The sequence below is a fragment of the Talpa occidentalis genome, unplaced genomic scaffold (genome assembly GCF_014898055.3).
Source record: "Talpa occidentalis isolate TD23 unplaced genomic scaffold, MPIMG_talOcc4v2.1 talOcc4.13, whole genome shotgun sequence".
NCBI classification, from domain to species: Eukaryota; Metazoa; Chordata; class Mammalia; order Eulipotyphla; family Talpidae; genus Talpa; species Talpa occidentalis.
This window is the reverse complement of record NW_023601322.1, coordinates 29879299-29903015: the sequence shown is the minus strand read 5'-3', so window position 1 is coordinate 29903015 and position 23717 is coordinate 29879299. Positions and strand designations below refer to the sequence as shown.

General features: G+C 43.3%; 1 protein-coding gene and 1 non-coding gene across 3 annotated transcripts in view; one reads left to right on the top strand and one right to left on the bottom strand.

Annotated features, from left to right (window-relative positions):
- The window catches only part of MAPRE2 (microtubule associated protein RP/EB family member 2), a 146779-nt gene extending 130890 nt beyond the window's left edge, over window positions 1–15889 (top strand). For both annotated transcript variants that reach the window (XM_054694101.1, XM_037508663.1), the window contains 3 exons: window positions 4381–4520; window positions 8823–8981; window positions 14346–15889. In XM_054694101.1, the coding sequence (XP_054550076.1) occupies window positions 4381–4520; window positions 8823–8981; window positions 14346–14420 (374 nt within the window). In that variant the 3' untranslated portion in view covers window positions 14421–15889. The remainder of the gene's footprint in view (window positions 1–4380; window positions 4521–8822; window positions 8982–14345) is intronic.
- A 3629-nt stretch (window positions 15890–19518) lies between these two features.
- Window positions 19519–19579, bottom strand: LOC119243842 (U7 small nuclear RNA). The gene has a single exon (XR_005124844.1). It is a non-coding gene; the product is annotated as a U7 small nuclear RNA (small nuclear RNA).
- Between the last annotated feature and the right edge of the window lie 4138 nt (window positions 19580–23717).

The window sequence follows — 23717 nt, the reverse complement described above, 5'->3', positions numbered from 1 at the left end:
TCATTCTAATTTTTAAATTTCAAATGCTAATTACTCAATTGATCTATTAAATTTTTCAAATTTGTTATCCAGTCCTTTCTTTGTCCAGCCTACACCTTGCCCCCATTTAGAATCTCTCACCGGTGGGGGCAGAAGCTGGCCTTCCATCCCAGGTGTGGTGAGTAGAGATGGTGGCTCATGGGTCCCACCCCCTATTCTCTACCACCCCTATCCTCCCCAGCACCTGAGGATGCCAAGTCTGATTATCTTTGCCTTCATCTTTCTCACATGAAGGAGATCCACAAGCTGTGTGCACATAGGCCAGGGAGAAAGCCCTGGACTTTCGCCCCAACTGACCTTCACATGAAATAAAAATGCCTTCCTAAGGCCAGGACTGTGAATTATGGTTTGATGAGTCAGACCCACACAAGCATATCTGAATTGGTACTGTCCATAGGAAGAAGTTGCCTCAGGAAGAAGTAGGTTTCCCTGTGAGACTGCATGTGGATAGAGCAGCGACAGGTTCAGCAGCTCCCAGGTCTGCGATGAGCCACATAGGGTGCTCCATGGCCCTCTGTGGCTCTCCCAGCCAGCTTTCTGCTTCTTTCTAGTTTTTCTTCCCCGCTAACTTGGCCTTGCACTCATCTTGGCTTGCCATGGCCCCTTCTACCTCAAACATCACAAATCTTTTTTCAAGCTGCAGTTGATGATGTCCTGAAAATATAGTTAGTGGTTACAATATAGTTACAAGCAGTTAGTTTCAAGCAGTTAGTTTCTATTCCTTCCTGGTTTTCACAATTTGCATGAGGCTGGATAAAGCAGAGTAGGAGAATCAGGTATGTCCAATTAGCCTAAATCAACAGGTTGCAGCCAGCCACATCATAGCTGCTGACATTCGGGGATGGGGGGAGCTGTCCAGCATGGGTGGGGAATGTGCTTTCTAAGGAAGCCCCTGCAGCTTCTGCAGCATTTTCCTTCAGAAGAGGCCAGTGAACATGCAGAGCCTTGGCCAGCCTGGCACAGACCACCCTGCCGACTCAGCATTAGCCATATACTGACTGATTTCACCCACTTGAACTGTGGCCCTGACTCTGTAGATAGGGCCTAAGTGATGATGGAAGGTGCTCTTGTCAGAAACCATTGTATTCTGGGAGGCTGCTGATTACTTTTTTGGTTTCCTTTGGGTAGGCTGGCTCTGCCTGCTGGTTACTTTGATGTTGGCATCAGCTCCTCCAACTTTCTCTAAGCTTTCACCCCTGGATAAATGCCTCTTGTAGGAGTTGTTAATGAATTATAAAAACTTTGTTGAGTGTCTCCTAAGGGTCAGCCCAGTGATTAGCCATGGGACCATAAAGTGGCAAACAAAACAGATGCAACTCCTAACCTCGTGGAGTTTTTTTTTTTTTTTTTTTTTTTAAGATTTATTTAAATCTTAGCAAGACAGGAGAAGTCTGCTATGCCATGTGGGTAACTCCCTGGCCGTCCGGGAATCAAACCGGCGCTGCAGAGGCTGCGGACAGCTTCACAGCACTGCGCTCAACCTGCTGAGCCAACCAGGGAGGCCCCTCGTGGAGTTTTAAGTCTAATGGAGGAGGTATGAAATAAATAACTGTGCCATTACATGGGTGGGTGCCAAGCAGCGACATTTGAGGTGCATCCTGAAAGCTGGTAGACTTAGTCACTTGGAGGAGATGAGAGGAGTGTTCCAGGCAGAGAGACTATAGGACCATGCAGTGGAGAATGCTGCCTTGTTCCTGAGAATTTGAGGGCAGCCATGCCTGGACCATTTGAGGCAATTCTTCCCCCCATCAGACCCCACGCGTTCCTGGAGAGCAGGGGTCTCCAGCACAAGGCTCATGGTTAGCATATAATAAACTTATACTCCAGGGGCCTCCCTGGTGGTGCAAGGGGTTAAGACACAACATTGTGAAGCTACTGTCAGCCACTGCAGCACCTGAGTTCGATCCCCGGCCAGGGAGATGACCCACATGGCACAGCAGGCCTCTCCTGCCTCGCCCTCTGCTCCCCTTAGCAGTGTATTTCAGTAGATCTGCCTGTTCTGCTCCCTACTCTGTCTCTGGTGAATCCTCTCACCCCCCATACCTCTGACCTGTACCCCAGTTCTTGTATACATACATAAATAAATCTTTAAATAAAATAAACTTACACTCCGTAAATCAGAGGTATTGATCACAGTCTTTTGAACTGCTTTCTGTTATACTTTCTTTATATGCAATATGACATATTGCTTGTAAAAAAGGTCTGCAGCAACTTGATTTTTCAAAAGCTGCTTTCCCAGCTGTGCTGGCTGGTGGATCCCCTTGCAGAAGGCACTCTGCCAGTCAGCCCTGCCTCCCCAGCTCTTCTCCACATGTTTTCTTCTCCCTGTTGGCTTGGCCCTTCCTTAGAGAACTGGCCAGTGGAACTTGGAAGGAGTGCTTCAGGAGTTCTTATATGGACTCCTGCAGAGATGAGGGATCTTGCAACTGTCTCTGAATCACAAATAAAACATCAGCTCTCTAGATTCCTTGGAAACCTTTCTGCATAGGTAAGGGGTCTGTACCATTACAGGTCACTAAAGAATTACCCTTTGAAATATTTTAAGATATCCCTTGTGCTTTTAGATGATTTTTTTTTTTTCTTTATAGCAGAGAGGCATGTGTTTTCAAGGGAGTGATGCTGTCAGTGTTTCTTGAGGGTGCATATGGTTTTGCAATCCTACTGACTGTAGACACCTAAAGACATAACAACTACAAATTTTATGGTCTTCCTGCTTGCTACTTTGTAATTAAGAAATTGGTTGAAACCTGTAACTGCTGTCAGCACACTTCCCTTTAAAACCCTTGATCTTTATAACCTGTTGGTACTGATAAACTGTAAAGTTGGAAATACACTATAAAATTGGAAGCAGGTTTTATTTACTTGCTCATGTATTTATTTAAATATTTGTTCCTTCACCAAATATATTTTCAACCAAGCTTTGTGGTAAGCAGTGGGATTACAAAGCTGAATAAGACATGTTCCTTGCCCTCCAAGATCCTTCTAGAGGAGCAGTGGGGGATGGTGGTGTAGAAAAGGGCCAGTGGAGACTGTGGGAAGGAAGCCTGCCCCAGACTGACCTGCCACCTGGTCAGAGAATGAGTGGGTCCCCAGTAATGGGCCCCTCAGTTTCTCATTCCATGAAGTACAGATGTTCATTGCATACACATTAAGAACTTCTGTTTTAGCTGCAGAGACCATTTCCTATGTCCGTGCCATATTCTAGAGAGAGAGAGGTTCTGTCTTGACCAACCTCTAGACAAGTGAGGTCTTGCTGAAATCAGTGTGCTGGTCTTTTTTTTTTTTTTCAGTTTATATTATTATTAGTAACATTGTTGAATCACTTTAAGCTGCTAATCCCCAAGCCCCCCCCACTGTTCCACACCTTTCCCCCTATATAATAAGTCATTTATAGGGTAATAGTTTCCACATATGCCTGTCTTGTTCCCCACAAACTTCTCACTTAATGTTTTAGAGTCCATCAACGAATCTCTCCAAAGTCCATTTAGTGGCTCAGAAGAGTGACTTTTTTAGTTGTAACACTTCTGTGTTTACTAGCTGCTGGTGTACCATAAAGATCATTCCATCGTCCTTCTCCCTTGCTTCCTCCCCTGTCCTTACGAACTAGCTTTTCATTGGCCCAATGCATCACAATACAATGCAGCCATTATTCTTTCTGACAGGCACTCTCAAGTGTGGGGAAGTGGGAGTCCCTTCAAGCTATACTTCGTGGAATAAGCTCTGACATTCATCCTTGAGCATATCCCAGATTTTTGACAACCAGGTGTCCTAAGCTCAGTTTGTGCATCCCCGGCATTATCCCTGGAAGCAGCCATTTCTCAAAAAGCCCATTTATTGAAGCCTCAGGAGCTGCTCTGGTGATATCATTGCTCCCAGGGTCTTTCTATGTTTAAAACTAGGAAGACATAGTGAAAGAGAAAAAACATATTTGTATTGTTATTCTAAAGTGTTCATCTATATAAAGATGGTTTTGTTTGTTGGAAACTCAGTTATGATCCTTTGAGTTTAAGCATCTTTCCTCCTTAAAAGAAAACCTTAAAATCCTTTATATCTGTTGCTCTTATTTCTCTGAAAGAAGACATTGTGTTAATTTTATGTTTCTTTAAAAAAAACATACTCAGAAAGGTTAAATTGGTTGCCCTAAGCAACCCTAATGTTTGTGTGTGTGTGTGTGTGTGTGTGTGTGTATGTACACACGCACAAGTGTTGCCGTGGTACTTCTGATAACTGAGGTATCACTTATACTTTTTAGTAAACTCCTTTCGTATCATATAGTTTCTATAAATCTAAAAAGAATTTCTGATGTTGCCAATGTTTATCATTTATGCTGGTTCCTTTCAGGTGCGGCTAAATCAAGTCCAGCATCTAAACCAGGATCCACGCCTTCTCGTCCCTCATCAGCCAAAAGGGCTTCATCCAGTGGTTCAGCATCCAAATCTGATAAAGATTTAGAAACACAGGTCATACAGCTTAATGAACAGGTAACTCATCATCCATGGCCCTGTCTCTGGTCGCAGTGGGAAAAGATAAGGTAGTAAACCCCGATAGGCTGGGGAGAAGGGAAGGCAGGTGAGGCAGAATCTGTGATTTCAAGCAAGCAATAATAAAAGGGATTATTTAGGCAGATAAAATCAGTGCCACTTTATGAATAAAAGTTATTAGTCACAAATCCCAAGCTATACATTAAGACAGAAAGACAAATGACTCAGCCCCAGGTGAATGCAGGCTTGAGGCCCAGCCTCCTTTCCCCAGAACCTCATCAGTCTTGAGCTCCAGACTAGACCATGGCTTACCTGCCCACTTCTAGCTAGTCTAGATAGTGTCCTAAGGCTGTAGGGTTAGTCTGCTTGTCCCCTACCTGCTTTCCCCCAATCCTTTCCTTCACCAACTATTAAGCCTGTTCTGTGTGACAGCCACTAGGTTGTTGCTAATGATTTAATGGTAACAAGATAGATACCTTCCTGCCTCTCCTAGAATTTATAGCAGTTGCACACAATAGGCTGTTATGCAAGCAAAAGCAAAAAACACTTCCTACAACAGACAAAGTTCAGTGCCACAGGAACTCCGAACCTGATGTTGGGGGAAATCAGAAAAGTCTCAGTTGTGTTTTAAGCTTAACTCTCTTTTTTATCTAATATTCCTCATGATTATAGTAAATCTAGTTCTACTGCCTTTGAAATGTTCAATATAAAAGCTTGTGTACACTTTCTCACTAACAATAGTTTATTTCCCCTAAGATTATCCGTAGTTTAAAAGTAATAAAAGAATTGGTAGCGTAGGCCCCCTGCAGAAGCTGCCTACCCTTGGCTGCTCCTACTGCAGGGAGAAGAACCTTTATTCTAAGTCTTCAGGCTGTTCCCAGCCACTCACTGGGCCATTCCTAGTGATTAATCTGCATCTTGATGAGCCAGCAAGAGTCTGGAAATCGTTTTTGAGATAATTGTATATTTGCAATCAAGAATCTACTTTAAAAGCAGGCAGTTACTTAACTAGGGTATTTTTTCCCAATTCTGACCACTTTAATGAAAAAGGTGAAACCCTAGGTCATCCGGTGAGTAGGACTTTGATTTAGAAACTAGAATGTTCTAATGACCTGCTGATTCTCAGCTTGAGTCCATCTAGAATTTCCAGTAATGAGTTCTCAGATAAAAGGCAGTTAAGACAGCCATAGTGAGCCTTGGGCCACATTCCTAAAACTCCAAGCAAATCAGGCTAGACCTAGAGAGAATTAGGCCATGGCTTTATAACACTTTGGATTTATGATTCTTTTCTCCTTGGGAACTCAAAATTTTTTGACATCTTTATTTTCTCAAATTTCCTTATGACTTTCCTGTCATCCCCTCTCCGCACCCAGGTTTATAATCCTCCAGCCTGTGTAATCACACGGAGGCCTCAAGGTCCTTCCTGTCCTTCACAGCCTCAGCCAGTCAGTGTCAATTAGACCCCTTAGCTGACTCTCCAATCACACCAAGAGCTCCATAGCCCCAGGGGACCTAGACCTCATCCTACCATCCAAAATGCCACTCTAGACACAAGAGCAAGAAAAGAGAAACACTTCAGTGATCTTCCTTCTTATTATTATTTCTTCAGTACTTCCAAGAGCTTCACTCCCCTGCCTGCCACCCCCACCCCTGCCATGTATTCACATCAAGGAGGAGTGTGCGTGTGCCTCCTTTGTCCTTGACAGGGAAATTCTGAGCCTACATGACAAGCTTTTACTGAACACTTACTCCAGCTCAATTTCCATGATGATTGTTTTGTTTCTTCCATTTCCTGTCCTTAAAGGCTACAGCTACACCCCACCCCACCCTGCCCCTGACAAGCTGCTGACTAACTACATGGGCATCTGTGTGTAGGAACTGAGGACACTAGGATGAGAGGGGCTGAGTAAATATGCCTCACTGAAGAGTGAGTTACAAGAGCCATAGAGCAAGTGACAAGTGCCATAAACTTTAAGAATTCTCATTTACTTGGCCTCAGGCCTTTATTCCCATGACTTACTATAAGAGTACCACGATGCTAGACCATTCCATTGACAGAAATTAATCAAAACACATAAGGGAGGAACATGACTTAAATGAAGGACTGTGTCTGGGCAGTGGGTTAGCAAACAGGCAGTGGGTTAGAGTCACTGCTATCCTCAGGGGCCACTGGGGGGCTGGAGGGTGGCTCAAACTGCTTGGGAGGAGGTCAGTGTGTGGACATGGAGAGGTGGGGAGAAATGGAAGAACAGAACAGCACCTTTCATTTCTTTCCCTTGCGTTTTCCCAAGGGTTCATCCCCCAAATCCACCAATTAAGCTCTGCTGTGACATGTGAGGGAGGGAGGAGGCATTGGTCTTTGTGAGCAGACTGTGAAAATGGAATTTCATTTGTCAATTGCTATTTTATCATACAATTTAGCTCCCATTGGCTTTCACTTGGGAATGTTTATAACTGTGCATGTATTACCTAATGCATCTGGAATACCACCAAAGGCTGACCTGGCTGGTATTTCTACAGAAGCCTCAGTGCTTTGCTCATTGTGTAGACCAAAGCCCTCTGGAGAGGCAGACCAACCTAGTTTTCATGGGCTTAATGTGTCTGGAGACCCTTCTTGCCTGGTCCGAGGGAGCTGACAGATACCAGAAACCTAAACTGCCAGAGTTGCATCTACTGGCACCAACCAACACAGGCTTAAGAAGGATTCTGTGGCCACGTCTGGGGAGAGGGGTGGTTTGTTTTAAAGTAAGACAGAATTTCTGGAACAAAGGGAGTTTTCTTTTTTCTGGAATTCAGGCTGCTGGTTGCCTTCAGTTTTCACAAATGTCCAAACCATAGTATTATTAGACATAAGAGTTAAAGGTTAGCCAACTCATGCTGCACTGCTTTGTGAAAAGATACATGGGGGCTTCAGTGAGGTTAACTTGGAGGGACCAAATCCCTGAATCTGACAGGATCCATGTAAGTCCACCAGGTGCACAGGAGAGGACAGACACTGGGTGTGCTCAGTGTATGTTTAAATGAGTCATTAATTCTGGGTAGGTAAATAGTTGCATGAATGATCAGAGTTATTAGAAAGAGAAAATTTTTCATTCCAAATGTAATTATTGAAAATTCTGTTAAGATTAATTTAAATGAGGGTCTCCCTGGTGGCGCAAGGGGTTAAGCACCTCACTGTAAAGCAATTCACAGCCTCTGCAGCACGAGTTCGATCCCTGGCCAGCCAGAGAGCAACCCACATGGCGAAGCCGACTTCGCCTGTCGTGCCCGCTGCTCCCCTCAGTATCAGTCAATCTGCCTGTTCTCCCCACTCTGTCTCTGATGAATCCTCTCACCCCCCCCCCACACACACACCTCTGGCCTATACACCAGTTCTTATATGCATAAATAAATAAAAATAAAATCTTTAAAAACATTTTTTTTTAAATTTATGGCTGTTCAATGCCTTTTATCCCCCACAACTATCCCTTATACCTCTTTGACTCTTTTTCTCTCTCCTCCCTCTTAACCTCAGAAACTCTGCTAATTTTTATAAGTGTTTTGCTTTGTAAGATCATGTGTTATGTGAATATCCAATATCTGTTATTCTGGCTTGCTTTATTACACATAATGCCTTTGAAATGCTTCCATTTTGCTGTAAGTGGTGACATTTTGTCTCCTTGTGGCTGAGTAGTATTCCATAGTGTGGGTATACCACATGTTCTTGATCCAGTCCTCTATCAATACGCACTTTGGTGGTTTCCATGTCCTAGCTATATAAATAATAGTGCAATAAGCATTATAAAGCACATAATTTTTAAGTTGATGGTTTCATGTTCTTTATTTAGTTAGCTGCCCTTAGTGGGATTGCTGGATCATACAGTATTTCCATTTTTAGCTTCTTAAGGTAAATCCAGATCACTTTCCAAAATGCACAGCCTTTCTCTTTTACCTCCTCCCATTTTGTCATCCCCTCTCCCAGCAGACCATGATCAGGGTTAGAGAAAAATGTGCCGTAGCCCCTGCTAGCAGGGGAGGAAAGCTTCCTCAGGGCCTGTATGGGACAGCATGGAGCAGAACGATCCCCCAGCCCTGGTTAATAGACACTCAGTTGACCGCAGGCCATGACTAGTGTGCTGTGAGGCTGGGCGTCTTGGCCTACACTCAAGCTCCAAACAACAGCCCCTTGTTCCTCCTCAGACTCATACAGCAGTCATTTTTACATGTCTGTCTTTTCACAGTTCTGGCCTTTCTCTGCAGGCATCACTGGTCACATATTTCTTATGCTATATTTTAGGGTCTTCTCACCTGTGCTTCTTACAGGTACATTCGTTAAAACTTGCCCTGGAAGGTGTGGAAAAAGAAAGGGATTTCTACTTTGGAAAGTTGAGAGAGATAGAGCTACTCTGCCAAGAACACGGGCAGGAAAATGATGACCTCGTGCAGCGACTAATGGAAGTCCTCTATGCTTCAGAAGAACATGTAAGTGAAGTGGGCCACTGACTCAGGGGTTCTGAGGTGACCCTCTTGATTAAAGTGCAGTGATTGGCATACCTTCAGATGCTACCCTGGGACCTCACTGAGAATTACAGCCCAGCCAGTGCATTCAGTAGTCCCAGCGGAAAAGACATCATTATCACCATGATCCATTGACCCATGCCTTTGGGACATGCATTCATCCATCAGTCAGGAAGATACGGGTGGGGGTGGATAGAAAGGACTTGAGAAAAGCTGGCTTATGTATACTGCCAAATCTAAAATGGTTTTCAGCTCTGTGAGCAAATGAACTATGTGTAAGGATTCTTCTTTCCTATTGACAGATCAGAGTATGGTTTTCCAATCTCCATAAGCCCCTCAACTGTCTGTTTTTATAGCTGGTTGTCTTGGTTACTTGTTACAGCACTGTAAAACAGCCCTTTAGGCTTCTAGAAAGTCTCCTCGGTGGGTAGGGGGCTCTTCCACAGGACTTGCTGCTCATGAGTGAATGCTGATGGGAGACCGCAGGTGTGGCTCTGCCAGGTGATAGAAGGCAGGTGTGAGGAGGAGTGGCAGAGGAACTAAATGCCGAAGAAGGAAAAGGGGTAGCATAAATAGCAGAAGCCAAGGTGGGTCACCCCAGGTCTGCACATGTGGAAGGGAGAAGCCCCAGCAGCCGGAGTGGAAGCCTGACAGAGGTTGGCCTTCCACTGAGTCACTCTTTGGAAGTGAGGGAGGACAGACTGGATGTCCAGCTTCTCCTTATACCAGGTCAAAGCTGGTAGAGGCTTTTGGGTCTGTTTGTTCAGAGGCTTGTGGAGCTTCAAGGGCTCTGTGGTTGAGTTACGTGTGTGTCAGTATTTCCACAGAATGTAGCAAGCCACCATGGAGTTTACTTTAAGTCTGTTCCCTCTGAATACCAAACAAACGTTTACTCCATGAAAGATTTTAAGGTTTTAAGTCCTAGTGATGAAATTCTCCAAAACTGGGTTTGGGGATTCCCCACCACTTATTTCATTTCCTGCAGGGTTTGGGTGGTTTTTGGGTTTTTTTTAGCATTTTTCTTGGTTATCATTAGTTCAGACTGTAGATCTTGACACCTTGAGTATCCACCTGGCCAGGTCCCAGAAGCATTGGTGGTTTCACAAAGTACGGTTTTCAGTATTTTCAGATCTGCTGGGAGAAACCTAGGGCTGATTTCTAGTGCGTCTGCACCAGAGTGGCACGAACAGGATGTTCTGTGTGTAAATAGTGCTTTGTAGTCTGTCAGGCACTCCATGAATTATGGTTATTCTCTTCATAAGGTTGAGACTAACTCCAGTGAGGTCTACACAGCACTATGTGCCTGTGTGAACAGCGCTGTTGTCTGTCCATGATAGTTCTTGTTGACAGAAGAAAGGTCTGTGCAGGATGGAATCTCCCCAACCATGTGCTTCTAATGTGCGGAAAAGCTTTCTTGTACTAACCTTAAGTGAGGTCTTCTCCCAAGAGGTAGGCCTGGCATTGGAGAACTGTTGGATGGACTCCAAACTAAAAGCTGGCACGGACCTTTGAATTCCTGGCTAATGGCAAGCAGGGGCCTCCTGGATGTGAGAGGGAGGGTCTGTCTAGATGACTATACTCGACTTCTCTTACCATTCATGTCCCCACTGCCCACCCACACACCCAACACCAACTTACTATGGACTGGAATCAGTGAGCCTTTCTTACAGTATGTGGACCGTAAAAGCAGATACCTGAAGGAGAAGTCATACTTTAAAGCAGGTTCTTTCCTCAGACTCTTGGGATGAGAGTTGAAGGGAAGAGCCAAGAACTTTCTGTTTCTCAGTTCTGTTCATTCTGTTGAGAGTGCCATTAAGTAGACACGTTGTTTTTCCATTTTACACATGAGAGAAACAGAGGCAGTAGTTCCCAAGTAATTTAAATAGAGTCTTTGGCATTTGAACCCTAGAGTCCTGAGTGTATGCTCTCCCTTCTCCAAGGCTTAGAGATAGTAACCAGACAGTTGGAATCCAGAAAGGAAAAATAGACTTAACATAAACTGCATGTGAGGGTAGCCACAGCAAAATCTTCAAAATGCAGTTATTGCCTTCATTTTTCTATTTCCAGGATATCTTCTAATGCAGCGCTGTGTCTAGACAACTCCAAAAGAAATCTGTCAGGCTATAGTGAGTTTCCCTTGGAGACTAAGCCACTTGATCTGGTCTGTGCCAGGTGTCCTGTTTAGAATGTGATTAACACCCATTTTTGAAAGCCTTGTTTTCTGTGTAGAAAGAAGGGAAAGACTATGCTGTGTACCTGGTCACTGCTGGGTATTTTTTGACCACTGCTTGCACACACGCTGCTTTTTGCTGCTCCTCCTAGAACTTCAAGGAATTGCCTTAAAGCCCTCATGCGTTAGCTTTCACCCCTGAGCATAATGAGTCCTAATTTCACTTGGCAGCACCCCAGAAGCATACCCAGTTCTACCACTGGGGGAGTGGGCCTTTAAAAAACTGGCCCTCTAGCTCAGAAAATACATCGTTTGGGGGCGGGACAGAGGGATGTGCTCAGAGGTTGCTGTGTCACTGCACCCACCGCCCAAGCTCTCAGAAGCTGCCTTTCTGCCCCAGGCACTGGCCCTGGCACTGGATCCTACTCTCAGGTCATTCGCATGCTTCTGTGGTGGGTGATTTGCACCGCCCTGCAGAGATGACACACAGTGGTGTTGGGAAGAAATGCCACCACTTTGTTCATGATGCTGCTAGTCTGACTGTAAATGCTCATCTGAGAGGGAGAGATTCCTGGAGATAAGACAGGTATTCATTCATCTGCTTGGTTAGATACAGTGCCTTCTCTTCAGTTAAATATAGGTGAACCGACATTGAAATTTCAGGGGAAAGTGTTTGCTAGAGAGGTCGCTTCCCCAAGTCTTTATCTGGCAATGGCTAGTCTTTTATTCTTATACTCAAGCATCCCTAGAATATCATGTTTGAAAATCTAAATGGGAGTTTTGAGTACAGAAGTTAAAAGGTTGTTCAAGTCCCAGTTTCAGAAACCTGATAAATGTTCACAGAGTAAACCACCAGGCAGCTACCCAGGCCCCCCTCTTTATTTTTTCCCTCAATACTTAACTTGGAAGCACAGGTATCCAGGCTTAGTCATTGACAGCTCCTGTCTAATGGATCTGTCAGCCCAGATGCACCTGCTTATAGACGGGTGCTAATTTCCTGAGATACTGTCACAGAAGTCACTGTTGAATGACCTAAAAGTCTGTCCCACCTCAACCAACACCTTTTGGACACAACCTGTGTTTCTGTCACTGGACGAGGCATTGGGTATATGGGAAGAAGACAGCCCCTGCCTCAGAGGATCTACAGTCCCAGTGGAGGAGACAGACAGGAATGCTGTCAGATTAACTGGAATGTGTCACATTATGATAAATGTGATAATAGAGACATAAATAAACTTGTGTGGAGAGCACATGAACACAGCCTGGAGGGACAAGCAAAGACTTCACAGAGAAGACGACTAGTAATGTCAACAGTTACTGAGCTCAGATAGGGAGAGTATTTTTCAGGCAGAGGAAGCAGCATGAACAAAGCAGAGAGTAAGGGACAGCCAGATGTGGCTGGCATAGTGGTGGCAGATGAGGCTGTTGAGTGCTGCCTCATACATCACAGCTCTTTGGTGATGCCCCCTCCCTCCTTTGCCCACATTTTCCACCCACAGTGCCCAGAACCTTATTCAGTACTATCTCCGAATTTGCTTCTCTTTCTAATGATTATAATAATTAGAATAAGGGACTCTACTTCAGTCACTCACAGCTAAACATTTAGAAAGATGGGATGGATTAATAGGCAAATATTAGAATTGATTAAGCAGATGGCACTCCAGTGCATTAGTCATATATCATATATCTGGCATAGGTTTTGCCTGGCCTCCTGCTTATGTGTGTGTGTAAGTTCTTTGCTCTTGCATGGGTCATTTTTTTCTCGGTGAGCCTCTACAACACTGTGTTGTAGTGTGCAGAGTATGAGAGTGCAGAGTATGAGAGAACAGGAGCACTCTGTAGGTCTCCATGTACTCCCCAACTGCAACACAAAAAAGTTATGTGTTCTTAAAGCAACAGTCAGAACTTTTGATAAACCATACTCCTCCTGTGCTTGGGTAATAAAGAGCTCATTATTCTTTGTGAGGTCAACAACTTAAAGCTTTTGCAGATATGACTGACTAGAGTCGATATTCCCTGGAGTTGATTTTCCTGGTGGGCTTCCCTAGATTACGCAAGTGAATAAATAGGTCCGTGAGCCAAGTACAGGAACCCCTCACTCATCTATATCACAGGAAGAACAGAGTAAGCAAATAAGACCTCCAGCACTGCATAGATGTCCCAAAATCCTTGAGCTAAAGCTCCTGAGCTTCCTTATTGGAGAGGGCCCCTAGCCCACTGCAGCCTACAAAATGTAGTTTTCAGTCCCGTGTTACCTTTCCCATGCTAATAGGTTGCTTCTCTGCATTAGATCAGTAACAGATTATAACATAGGGCCTACTTCAAGCAGAACTGCTACCAGGTCAAGAGGAGGATGGCATGGCAGGAAATGGACCAGAAGCTTTACATCGTGGGCCATTAGTGTCAGAATAACCCTCCGACACACCAGTGGGGCCTGGGCTCTTAGTGCATCGCAGCAGGTCCACTCATGCTTAGCATGATGTTCTTGAGCCCCTGCTTTGGTTTACTTCTGGCCCTCCTACAGAGGATAGGAAAGTCTGTAATCAATTCTGTGAAAATTTCCATACCAAGCTGGAAGAGATAATAATAAATGAAATCAGCCAGAAGGAGAAAGACAAGTCCCGGATGGTGTCACTTTTATGTGGAATAAAAAAACAAAGGGTCAGATAAAGCCAAACTGAAAAACTAACTCTTAAAACTTGACTGCAGAATGGGGGCAGCTAGAGGGGCAGGGACAAGATCAAAGAAGGGAGGCAGCACAAGGGTGTGTGGTGGTGGGCTGTGGCTTCCTTGGTGGTGGGGGCACCATGGGAACCATGCCTAAAGGGGGGATCCTCCACTTCTATTATGGAAACAATGGTGTAACCCATACTCACTCAATAAGAAAGATTTTTTTTTTTTAAGCAAGAAAATTTCCATATCAAACAAAAGACAATTTGGTGTGTAAAGCCAATGGCTCCTGGTCGGAGCAGGGAGGTGAAGGCGTCCCTGGTGTGTACTGAGTACTGGCTCCAGGGAGCTGGAGACACTTGTGTGGGAAGCTGCGCCTAAGCCTGTGCTCCCCACAGCCTGGGGACACTGTGCTAAGCAGTAATAATGGGGCTGAGGGTACTGCCTCAGTAAGTGTTTCAGCTGAAACTTCTCCCCCCATACCACAGGAGGGCCACCCAGAAGAGCCAGAAGCAGAGGAACAAGTTCATGAACAGCAGCCCCAGCAGCAGGAAGAGTACTGAACCGTCTTGGCATCTCTCAACACTTCCATTTTGTGTGGGAACTTTTCTTCTGGAGAATTGGAACATGTGTGGCCTCAAGCTCAACAGAAACCAGTTGTTCCCAATCTGCCGTTACATCAACGCACTGCTGCACACGCCAGCCACTGAGCTCGGTTCCCATTCCCTTTGCCAAGACACATTAGCAGCCGGCCTTTCTGGCCACCTACCTGAGAGATCATGGGGTCACATACCTTCAACTTCACCACTTGGCTGCTTGAGATTGGTTCTGCTCTTTTCATTTCTTTCCAGAACAACTCTTCCCCACCCCACCACCACCACTACCACCACCACCCCCTTTTTATCCTGGTGTGAAACAATGGTAATTTGATATATGGTATTTATATTGGCATTTCTCAACCCAGTGTCACTAGATATCACACACATTCGTGGTGCTTTGATGTTTGCAAGTCTAACCTCTGAATATAAATTTGGTCAAATAATGAATTGGAACAAAGGGAAACAGATACTTGAGATGAAAGCCATAATGACAGTGACTTGTTTCACGGGGGAAAACAGTCAGTTTCTCCCTCTACTTACAACATGAAAGGGGAAAAAAAATGGTTTTGAAAGTAAGACTTCAGGGCCCAGCAGTGTTCATACATCAGCATGTTAAACAACCACACAGTATGTTGTTAGTTTTGAAAGACATTCACTCAAGGAAAACCCCATCTCAACTTGGCCCTCTGAGTGCTTGCCCCTGCCCTCCCACACCCAGGTTCTCATGCTGTTTTCTTTCTCAGGGTCCCCTTAGGTGGGCAACCACTCTTCCCAGGAAGCTGTCATCCCTAATCTGCAGTCCAAAGGGGGGCTGCGTAGGTACAGGTCCTCCTGCCCTGGTCCCTCTCCCTCCTTGTGCGGGTTTCAGCCCAAATCCTGTCATCCACACTAGGGGACTTCTAAAGAATGATGGTGCGCAGCCCAGTTTCGGGGTTCTGCATTGGGCTGCACACTTACTAGAAGGCTAGCAGTGAAGATCTTATTCATAGGAGCCTAATTCCAGGGGAGAAACCTGGCTCTGAAGTCTGGTGTTGACACTGGAATGAGAGCACAAGAAAAATCTATGACTCCCAGAACCTTCTGGAATAAGGCATTTCCCCTCTTTAATACTGCAGCCCTCAATGTCATTGACTTTTGCTAAACCATGGCAATTCGTAAATAGAGGAAACATTAATGAATTTGAAGCATTCCTTATTTTTTTAAACTAATATTTGCACATTTTCTTAGTATCTTTCAAAATCTTTGCCTTTTTTTTTCCCCCCATTGACAGATGGTATCCCTTCCTGGGTCCTTCATTTCACTTGGTTTCTAACTTTAGATTTACTTTCACTTGTTATTTGACTTAGCAGGTGCAACAAAAACAAGAAACAAGTGTGCCCACCTCACTCTCCTCTTAACTGAAAAGCTTAAAATAAATTTCTGAATTCTGTATCATAAAAGCTTTGACATTTCTTTATTAATTGATGAAGTATTAATTCTAAATTCTAGCATTGAAGCTTTCCACCAAAAGAAGTCTTCTCAAAATAAATCTTTTGCAGCAAAGTGGTATTTATTGAGTTATATGTGAAAGAGATTGCTTGTATTTTTGAGGTTCTTACAATGCACTGTGCAGAATTGGACAGAGGTTCTGTGGTGTTTGGTTTCCCTTTCTTCTCTCTCCTGCTTGCTCTGCGCTACAATGGCAGCTCCTTTCTCTCAGGCTGGCAAGCCTGGCTCTCAGCAGTGACATCCTCCCGCACCTGGTTGCAGCCAGTGGTTGTGCTGTACGTAGCATCATGCTTCACGGTGTGTTCTCCTACCCCAAGCCCCCTCCCCAGCACCCTAACCCCCAAACCTGTTGCACTCACTGATTTTCCTTTTTTTCAAAATAGCTCATTAAGAGGCACAATAAATAATTTCATGCAATGGCACTTCAGTGGCTTCTAGGCAGTCTTTCGCCTGCCCTAGATATCTCAGTAATGCCCAGGGCACGTGGATCATGACCCAAACTCCAAGCATGTGGGTACACAAGAACAGAGAGCAGTCTCCTTCAGAAACCACTGGATACTGTCAATTGCATCAGCCTCATCAGTGACACTCCCCCCATAGCCCCTGCCTTCTCAGTTATCAAACTACTGGCCAGATAGCCTGTCAAGAGAACTTTCCCCAATCATCATACTTCATCCTCCTTCCTGATGTCTTGGGGCAGACAAGTCATTGATTTAGAAAAGAGATAAAGAATCCTCTTTGTCCCCATCTGAAATGTCCTTGTTGTGTTGCATCCCAGATGACATCACTGATGCTTTGGGGAAATCTTCAACTGCTGAATTTCTCAGCTGGTCCTCTTTGGCTGCACCCCAGCTTCTGTGCAGACCACATCTCCCTTCCCAGTGCTGCTCCTTTCTCCTCTCTGCTCCTCCCTCTCAGAAGCCAGATGTCATTCTTAGTGCCCCTCACTCACACCCACTGTGGCTGGTTATAGCACTTCCACTGCTTAAGTCAGATAGGAAGTGATTGAAGCAGGGGGCAAAGAGAGCCCATCTTTCTAAGCAGAAAAGCAGACAAAATATACAGACATCCTGTTGACAGAGAGAAGTAAACTCCAGAAGGGAACCAAGAACTCCTCCCTTCCCTGGTGAGTATTTCCATTATTCCGTTAAGGTTTAATATGCATTCAAATTACTTTTACTAAATAGTACACCATAAAGCTTTTGTTATATATTAAATGTAAACTGAAAGGAATGTACACATATGTATTGTTAATTATAAATATAGATAAGCAATGACATAATAGATGAAAAAGTCTTATTCAGATGTATCCCATTCATTTTACATCACCCACCTATTGTCGCATGGTAGAGTAGTTTTTTGTCTCTGAATATGTGAATAACTTGACTTGCGTTTATCTTTTTACATATTTAATAAAAAAAAAGTATATGTTAAAATCGGCTTGGATCTATCAATTCTTAAATTTTTATGCTAAGTTTCCTTTTGATTGACCATGAGTATATTCATTAGGATATATGGATTCACATATCTACCTACATTTAATGTGATTTACACAGGGCCAGGGAGTCTTTTACTGAGGGCAAGTGTTTTATGGGAATTACAGATTAGTATTCAATAGCAAATGTAACAGCTCTAATGCCTTTTTAAAAAGTTTACCAAAAAAACATACATCTGAAAAGGTATGACTCTCTAGCTCTAAATCATATACAGTATTGTAAACCACTGTTACTTCAGTAAAAGTAAAATAGTGAAATCAGAATCCCTAAAATGTTTTCCAAAATTAAATAAAGATAAATTATTCCCCTAGGAAACATTCCACTTGCAAGCAAGCAAAATCCTAGCTCCCACAGGTCCAGCCTGCTCCATCTGGATGAGACGGACCTGGCCAATAAGAAACTGGGAGAAGCTGGCAGATGTTTCATATAAAACTTTGTAGCAAAATGACCACTTGTTGGCAAAAACTCTTTTGAGTGGGTTTCCCCCACTCCAGTTTGCTCACTTTCACAAAAAAGTTATGATTTAGAGACATAAGGTACACATGGAATTCAAAACCTCACAGGCACAGAAATAAGTGAAAAAAGAAGTCTTAGAAGTAGCCCAGGGAGCCACCTGTAGAAACTCAAGCAGGTGACAGACTGTGAAGCTTTGCCTGTCTCAGGAACCTGCAGTTCGCTGAGGTGCCCCCTTCAATCCCTGAAGGAGGCCAAGCTTCCCTAAACTGCTTCAAGCACCACCTAGAGGCCACTTTTGTTTTTATACTGTCCTCAGGCAACTGTTTGCCATTCACTTGCCTTTAGGCGCTGTTAGAGCAGAGAAGTGGGAAAATAAGCAAAGACAGGGATACTTCTTGCCATTTCTCCACCCATGTATATATACTCTTTTCTCCACAGGGTGCTTTTGTGACAAGTTCGTGAGCCATTACCTGGCTGTAAGCCCTCATGCTCAAAGCAACTGTGTCTCCACTAAATTCACAAACCCTGGAGTTTTAAACACTAGGTCTTACGCACAGTGTAAGACCAAATGAAAACGTGGTTTATCTTAGTTGAAACGCACACTGATGGGCTTTAGTAATCGTATCACTAATGGTTCAAAGGTGGTGAGATAACATGTTTGTTCCATTTTATTAAATCTGAGATCATCTCTAAAAATTTAATGTGCTCCCATGAGTCCAGAGAGGTTAATGTAGATCCGTGACATAAGTTATAAATGCTATTTCTCTAAAATTAAACACACCGCTTCATTTCTGACCTCTCCTTTTCCTCTTCACTGCTAGAACAGCTTCCATCATCTTACTGCTGCCATTACTAGCAGTTACCCAATTTCTCAACTTTAATGCAATGTTGCCAAACACACAAGTGTGAGAGCTGAGCATCTCCTTGGATCTCTAACTCTTGTTTGGCTGAAGTAGGAACTCATAAGAAACATTGTCTTCATTAGAAGAGTCCTGGGGCCTCCCTGGTGGCCCAGGCAGTTGAGCACAGCGCTGTGAAGCTGTCCGCAGCCTCTGCAGCGCTGGTTCAATCCCGGCCGGCCAGGGAGATACCCACGTGGCGAAGCAGACCTGTCCCGCGTCGCCCCTCAGCAGTGTATTTCTGTCAGTCTTCCTGTTCTATTCCCCTCTCTGTCTCTGCTGAATCCCCTCACCCTCCTGCACATCTGGCCTGTACCCCAATGCTTGTATATATAAATAAATCTTAAAAAAAAAAAGTCCTGGCTTCATTGCCATTGAGCCCTTGAGGACCCTCATCACACCAAGACCTCAGACCATAAGACCGCCCAAGGGGAAACCCTGCCCCCACCTTCTGACCTACACCTCCTGTCTTGTCTACACAGGGCACACACAGGAGGTGCTATGCCAAGGACTGGCCACCTGTGATGGGTTTGGGATTGTAACACAAATGGAAGGCCCAGCTGAAGCTGATGTGTTGAATGCTTTTGTCTCCTCTCCACTGATAGGAAATGTTGCACCTTTTCAGCTTGCCAAGTTTTTAATGGGTTTCTTGTGGTGGTTATTATAATTTTATCAAGACAGTTGCTTGTCAAGGGTAATTTTATTTATATATATATAAAATGTGGGGGTCTTCCATGAGGACCAGAAAGCCTGCTAGACAAATTCTAAAAGAGCTGTAACACTGGTAATAACATATTAACATACTTTCAACTTATAATATTCAGTAGAAACTAGTCCAGTACATAAGTGCATTCTTTCCAAGGAATGAAAATAATTACACATTTCCTTCAGTGTAGCAGACATCCCTCATATTTTTATACTGGTATTTCTTTAGGTGTTGAAGTTTATCTACATAAAAAACATTTTTTAAGATATGTTTATCTTATTCACTAAAATGTTTTGTCAAAGCTAACAGCTTAAATGAATGTTTAGAAACCAAAGAAGTAATGAACAGGACCAGAAATGTATTTAGAATTTTAATGTTATCCAAATTCACAGGTTACTCTAGAACACACACTTTCAATCTGATATATTTATTATGAAATGAAATATGATCTCCTACCAATGGAACAATTTTATACCAGCTTGAAAGTTTTTTTTTCCAAAAAGATCACAGAAAATCAGTTTAAATATTAGTTTATATAGGCAAACTGTCTCTCCAGGATAGGCTCAGGGGCCTTCCTAACCTGTAGACACAGATACTGCCCAGTCACCTGAGTTTAAAAAAAAAAAAAAAAAAGACAGAGAAGGAAAATGTAAACTCTACTCCAGACCATTTTCAATTCTTCTTGAGAGAATGGTTTCAAAATTATTATCACAAAATGCTGGCCAGTCCTTAGCTGAGATATCATCACTATGTCATCCAAGATGGTTCTGATTTCCTTCCTTTTATAATTTTGACATCATTTACTGAAGGATGAAAAACTTATTCCTTTTAAACTAAAGATGTAATAGGCACAGAATGAATGGTTATACTTGCCATATCTGCAATAGCTCTAACGGGGTTCAAATATAATAATTTTGTCTTCTGAGAACATAATGTTGGCAATTGACAGACCTGTGACTGTATCCCACCATTTTTACTAAATAAAGATTTTATAGTGTTAGGTTAGCCTTAGCTGGAACACACAATTTTGTTAGCTACTGAGTATTGAGAAGAGGCCCCAAACATATTTGAGATCACTCATAATAGCCTTTTACATCCAACTTAAAAATGGTACCTTCAACTGCACAGCTATACACAAAACATTGTGAAATAACTTAACTCCTGAAAGCAGGATTGTCTCAATCTACCACACTTCACAGGATGTTCTGTAACTTGACCTGGTTTCCAAGCAGCCTTCTTGGTTTTCTCATGAGACTCTGCTACATTCCACAAAGAAAAAGTGGTGAATTTATGTGTAAAAGTTACCCCAATGCAATGGTATAAGAGATGGTCCCTCTGGATAATTTTAAAATAATCCTATATCCTTCAAGCCATTTGTTCCTGTTTTGTTTTTTTGGTTGTGGTTTTTTTTTGGTTTTTTGTTTTAATTTTTTAGGCTTTACTTTTTTAACATCTCTTAATATTTTATTTTATATAATTCTTACATCATTTTTCATTTTTACACAATGTATACATTTTCATTTTGTTTATATTTCCCATACAATTGCACCCCCCCAATTTTGACCCTAGTCCTTCTCCCCGCCCCTACCCACCCCACCCCCCCGTAGTGTGTCTCTGGTTTATAGTTGCTTGTTGATTTTGATTTTTACTTTGTATTAATTAGTCTTTTTCATGGTCCCTTATTTAGGTTTTCTGGATTCCTGCTATGAGTGAGACCATCTGGTATTTTTCTTTTTCTTTGTGGCTTATTTCACTGAGCATGATCCCTTCCAGCTCCTTCCATGTTGCTGCAAACTGCATGTGTTTATCTTTTTGATTGCTAAGTAATATTCCATGGTATATATGTACCACATCTTCTTGATCCAGTCATCTATATTTGGGCATTTGGGTTGTTTCCAAAGCTTAGCTATTGTAAACAGTGCTGCTATCAACATAGAGATGCAGGTACCCTTTGGAATTACTGTTTCTGTGTCCTTTGGGTAAATACCTAGGAGTGGAATTGCTGGATCATATGGAAGCTCTATGTTTAGTAGGTCAAGAAATCTCCACACAGCTCTCCATATTGGTTGGACCAGTTTGCACTCCCACCAGCAATGCAGGAGAGTTCCTTTTTCTCTACAACCTCGCCAACATTTGTTGTTGCTAGTTTGTTTAATATGTGCTATTCTTAACTGGTGTAAGATGGTATCTCATTGTAGTTTTGATTTGCATTTCCCTGATTGCAAGTGATGTTGAACATTTTTTCATAGGTCTGTTGGCCATTTGCATTTCCTCTTTGGAGAAGTTTCTTTTTTAGCTCTTCTGCCCATTTTTTTCACTGGATTATTTTCTTTGTTTTTGTTGAATCTCATCAGCTCTTTGTAGATTTTTGTGATCAGTCCTTTATCATTAGTGTTGTGTGCAGGAACTTGATCACTATTATCATCCCAAGTCTTACTGAACAAGAACAGACTGGCTTGAAGCAGGAGCTATATGCTCGCTTCACAGACAAGCTGGGTCAGAACCAAGGGAGTGGGGTGGAAGTCGCAGCTGATAGAGGAAGGCATGAGGCAGAGACCAAAGAGCCAGCAAGAGGCTGCAACTCAAGTGATTCCTTCAAGACAAGAGAAGTTCATGGCTCTGAGGAGCTTGTACATAGAAGGTCTTGATCATTTGGCCCATTAACTTTGCCCCTCTGGAGAAACCATGTCCTGAAAACCAGAGAAGGAATAGTCTACTGCCTCACAGAAAGGCTGTTTATCCCTGCTCACATTTCTTACTGAAAGGATGTGTGTATTCAAATGTTGACTCAACTGTCCAAGAAGAAATCAAAGGTGGATATCACCAAATGCTGCCTGTCTGTAAATTTAAAACATATATGCAAGAAAACTGCTGACTCTACCTCAGAAAGATCCAAAAGAAATTTTTCAGCTAAAAAAAGACATGGAGTGAAGGTACAATTTTTGCTTTGTCCACCAATTAAACAGAATTTTTTAACGTAGAGCACCAACTATGGGCAAATTACAGCTGTGAATAGTAACTTCTACTCCAAAAATATCAAGTCACTACCCCTCAGTTATTCTGAGGGAATTGTACCAAAGGAGATACTGTATGCTTTCTACCTTAGTCCAAAAAAGTTAACTGAAGCAATTCACATATTTTTTTCAAGCAGTATGTTATATATAAATGAGGAAATTGGAGTGAAAGAATAGGGAATGAGGGAAGGAAGAGAGAAATTAAGTCAGAAGTTAGTCAGTCACTTCACAAATGCCCTGAGGTCTTCTGGACTTTAGCTGGAAAATTAGCTCTGAGCTTCACAGAGAGGGAAGAAATCATGACTCACTTGAACGTGTCCACAAGCTGAAAACAAATCAGTTGCTTAGGAGTGCAAATACTTAGGCCTCAGAGAAGTTTCTCCATGGCTCCTCCCAGGAAGAAATTAAATGATGCTGTCAACCTGACCATCATAGCCTCTCACAGCAAATACAGTAACAGTCCAACAGGCCTATCCCTGTTAGTCATCAGGACTATCCTTGATGACATAATGCCAATATAGCTCAGTGCAAAGCAACCTACCCAGAACCAAAGGTGTGTGTGGAAATAGCTCCTGGAGCATCGGGCTGCATGCCAGGAAAATGCAGTGCTCTGGAGAATGGGGGAGGCCACTGCAGGCCCCACTCTTTGAGGCCTGGATTTAGGTACCCCTGACCCTGGCCAGAGGGAGCTGTTGAATGCTGCTGTTTTCCTAAAAGCAGGCACAGGCTGGGGCTGCCCTATGCTGCAGGTGGGGGAACCTGGCCATGTCACAGCAGAGGAGGATACCCACGCAGACTCACAGTTTTCCCCAGAAATACGAGTAGTATTGAATTATGAGTTTGTTTTTGTTTGGTTTTTTTAAAGATTTATTTATTTATGCATACAAGAACTGGGGGATAGGCCAGAGGTGTGGGAGGTGAGAGGATTCACCATAGACAGAATGGGGAACAGATCAGGCAGATTGACTGAAATACACTGCTGAGGGGAGCAGCAGGCGAGTTAGGAGAGGATTGCTGTGCCATGTGGGCTGCTCCCTAGCCAGGGATCGAATTTGTGCTGCAGAGGCTGTAGATAGCATCATAGGTTGCATCTTAACCCCTTGCGCCACCAGGGAGGCCTCTTTTTGTTTGTTTTTTAAATTATTGTTGGCAATTTACTCATTGGACAACTTTCAATGTAGATTGTAAATACGAACCTACTG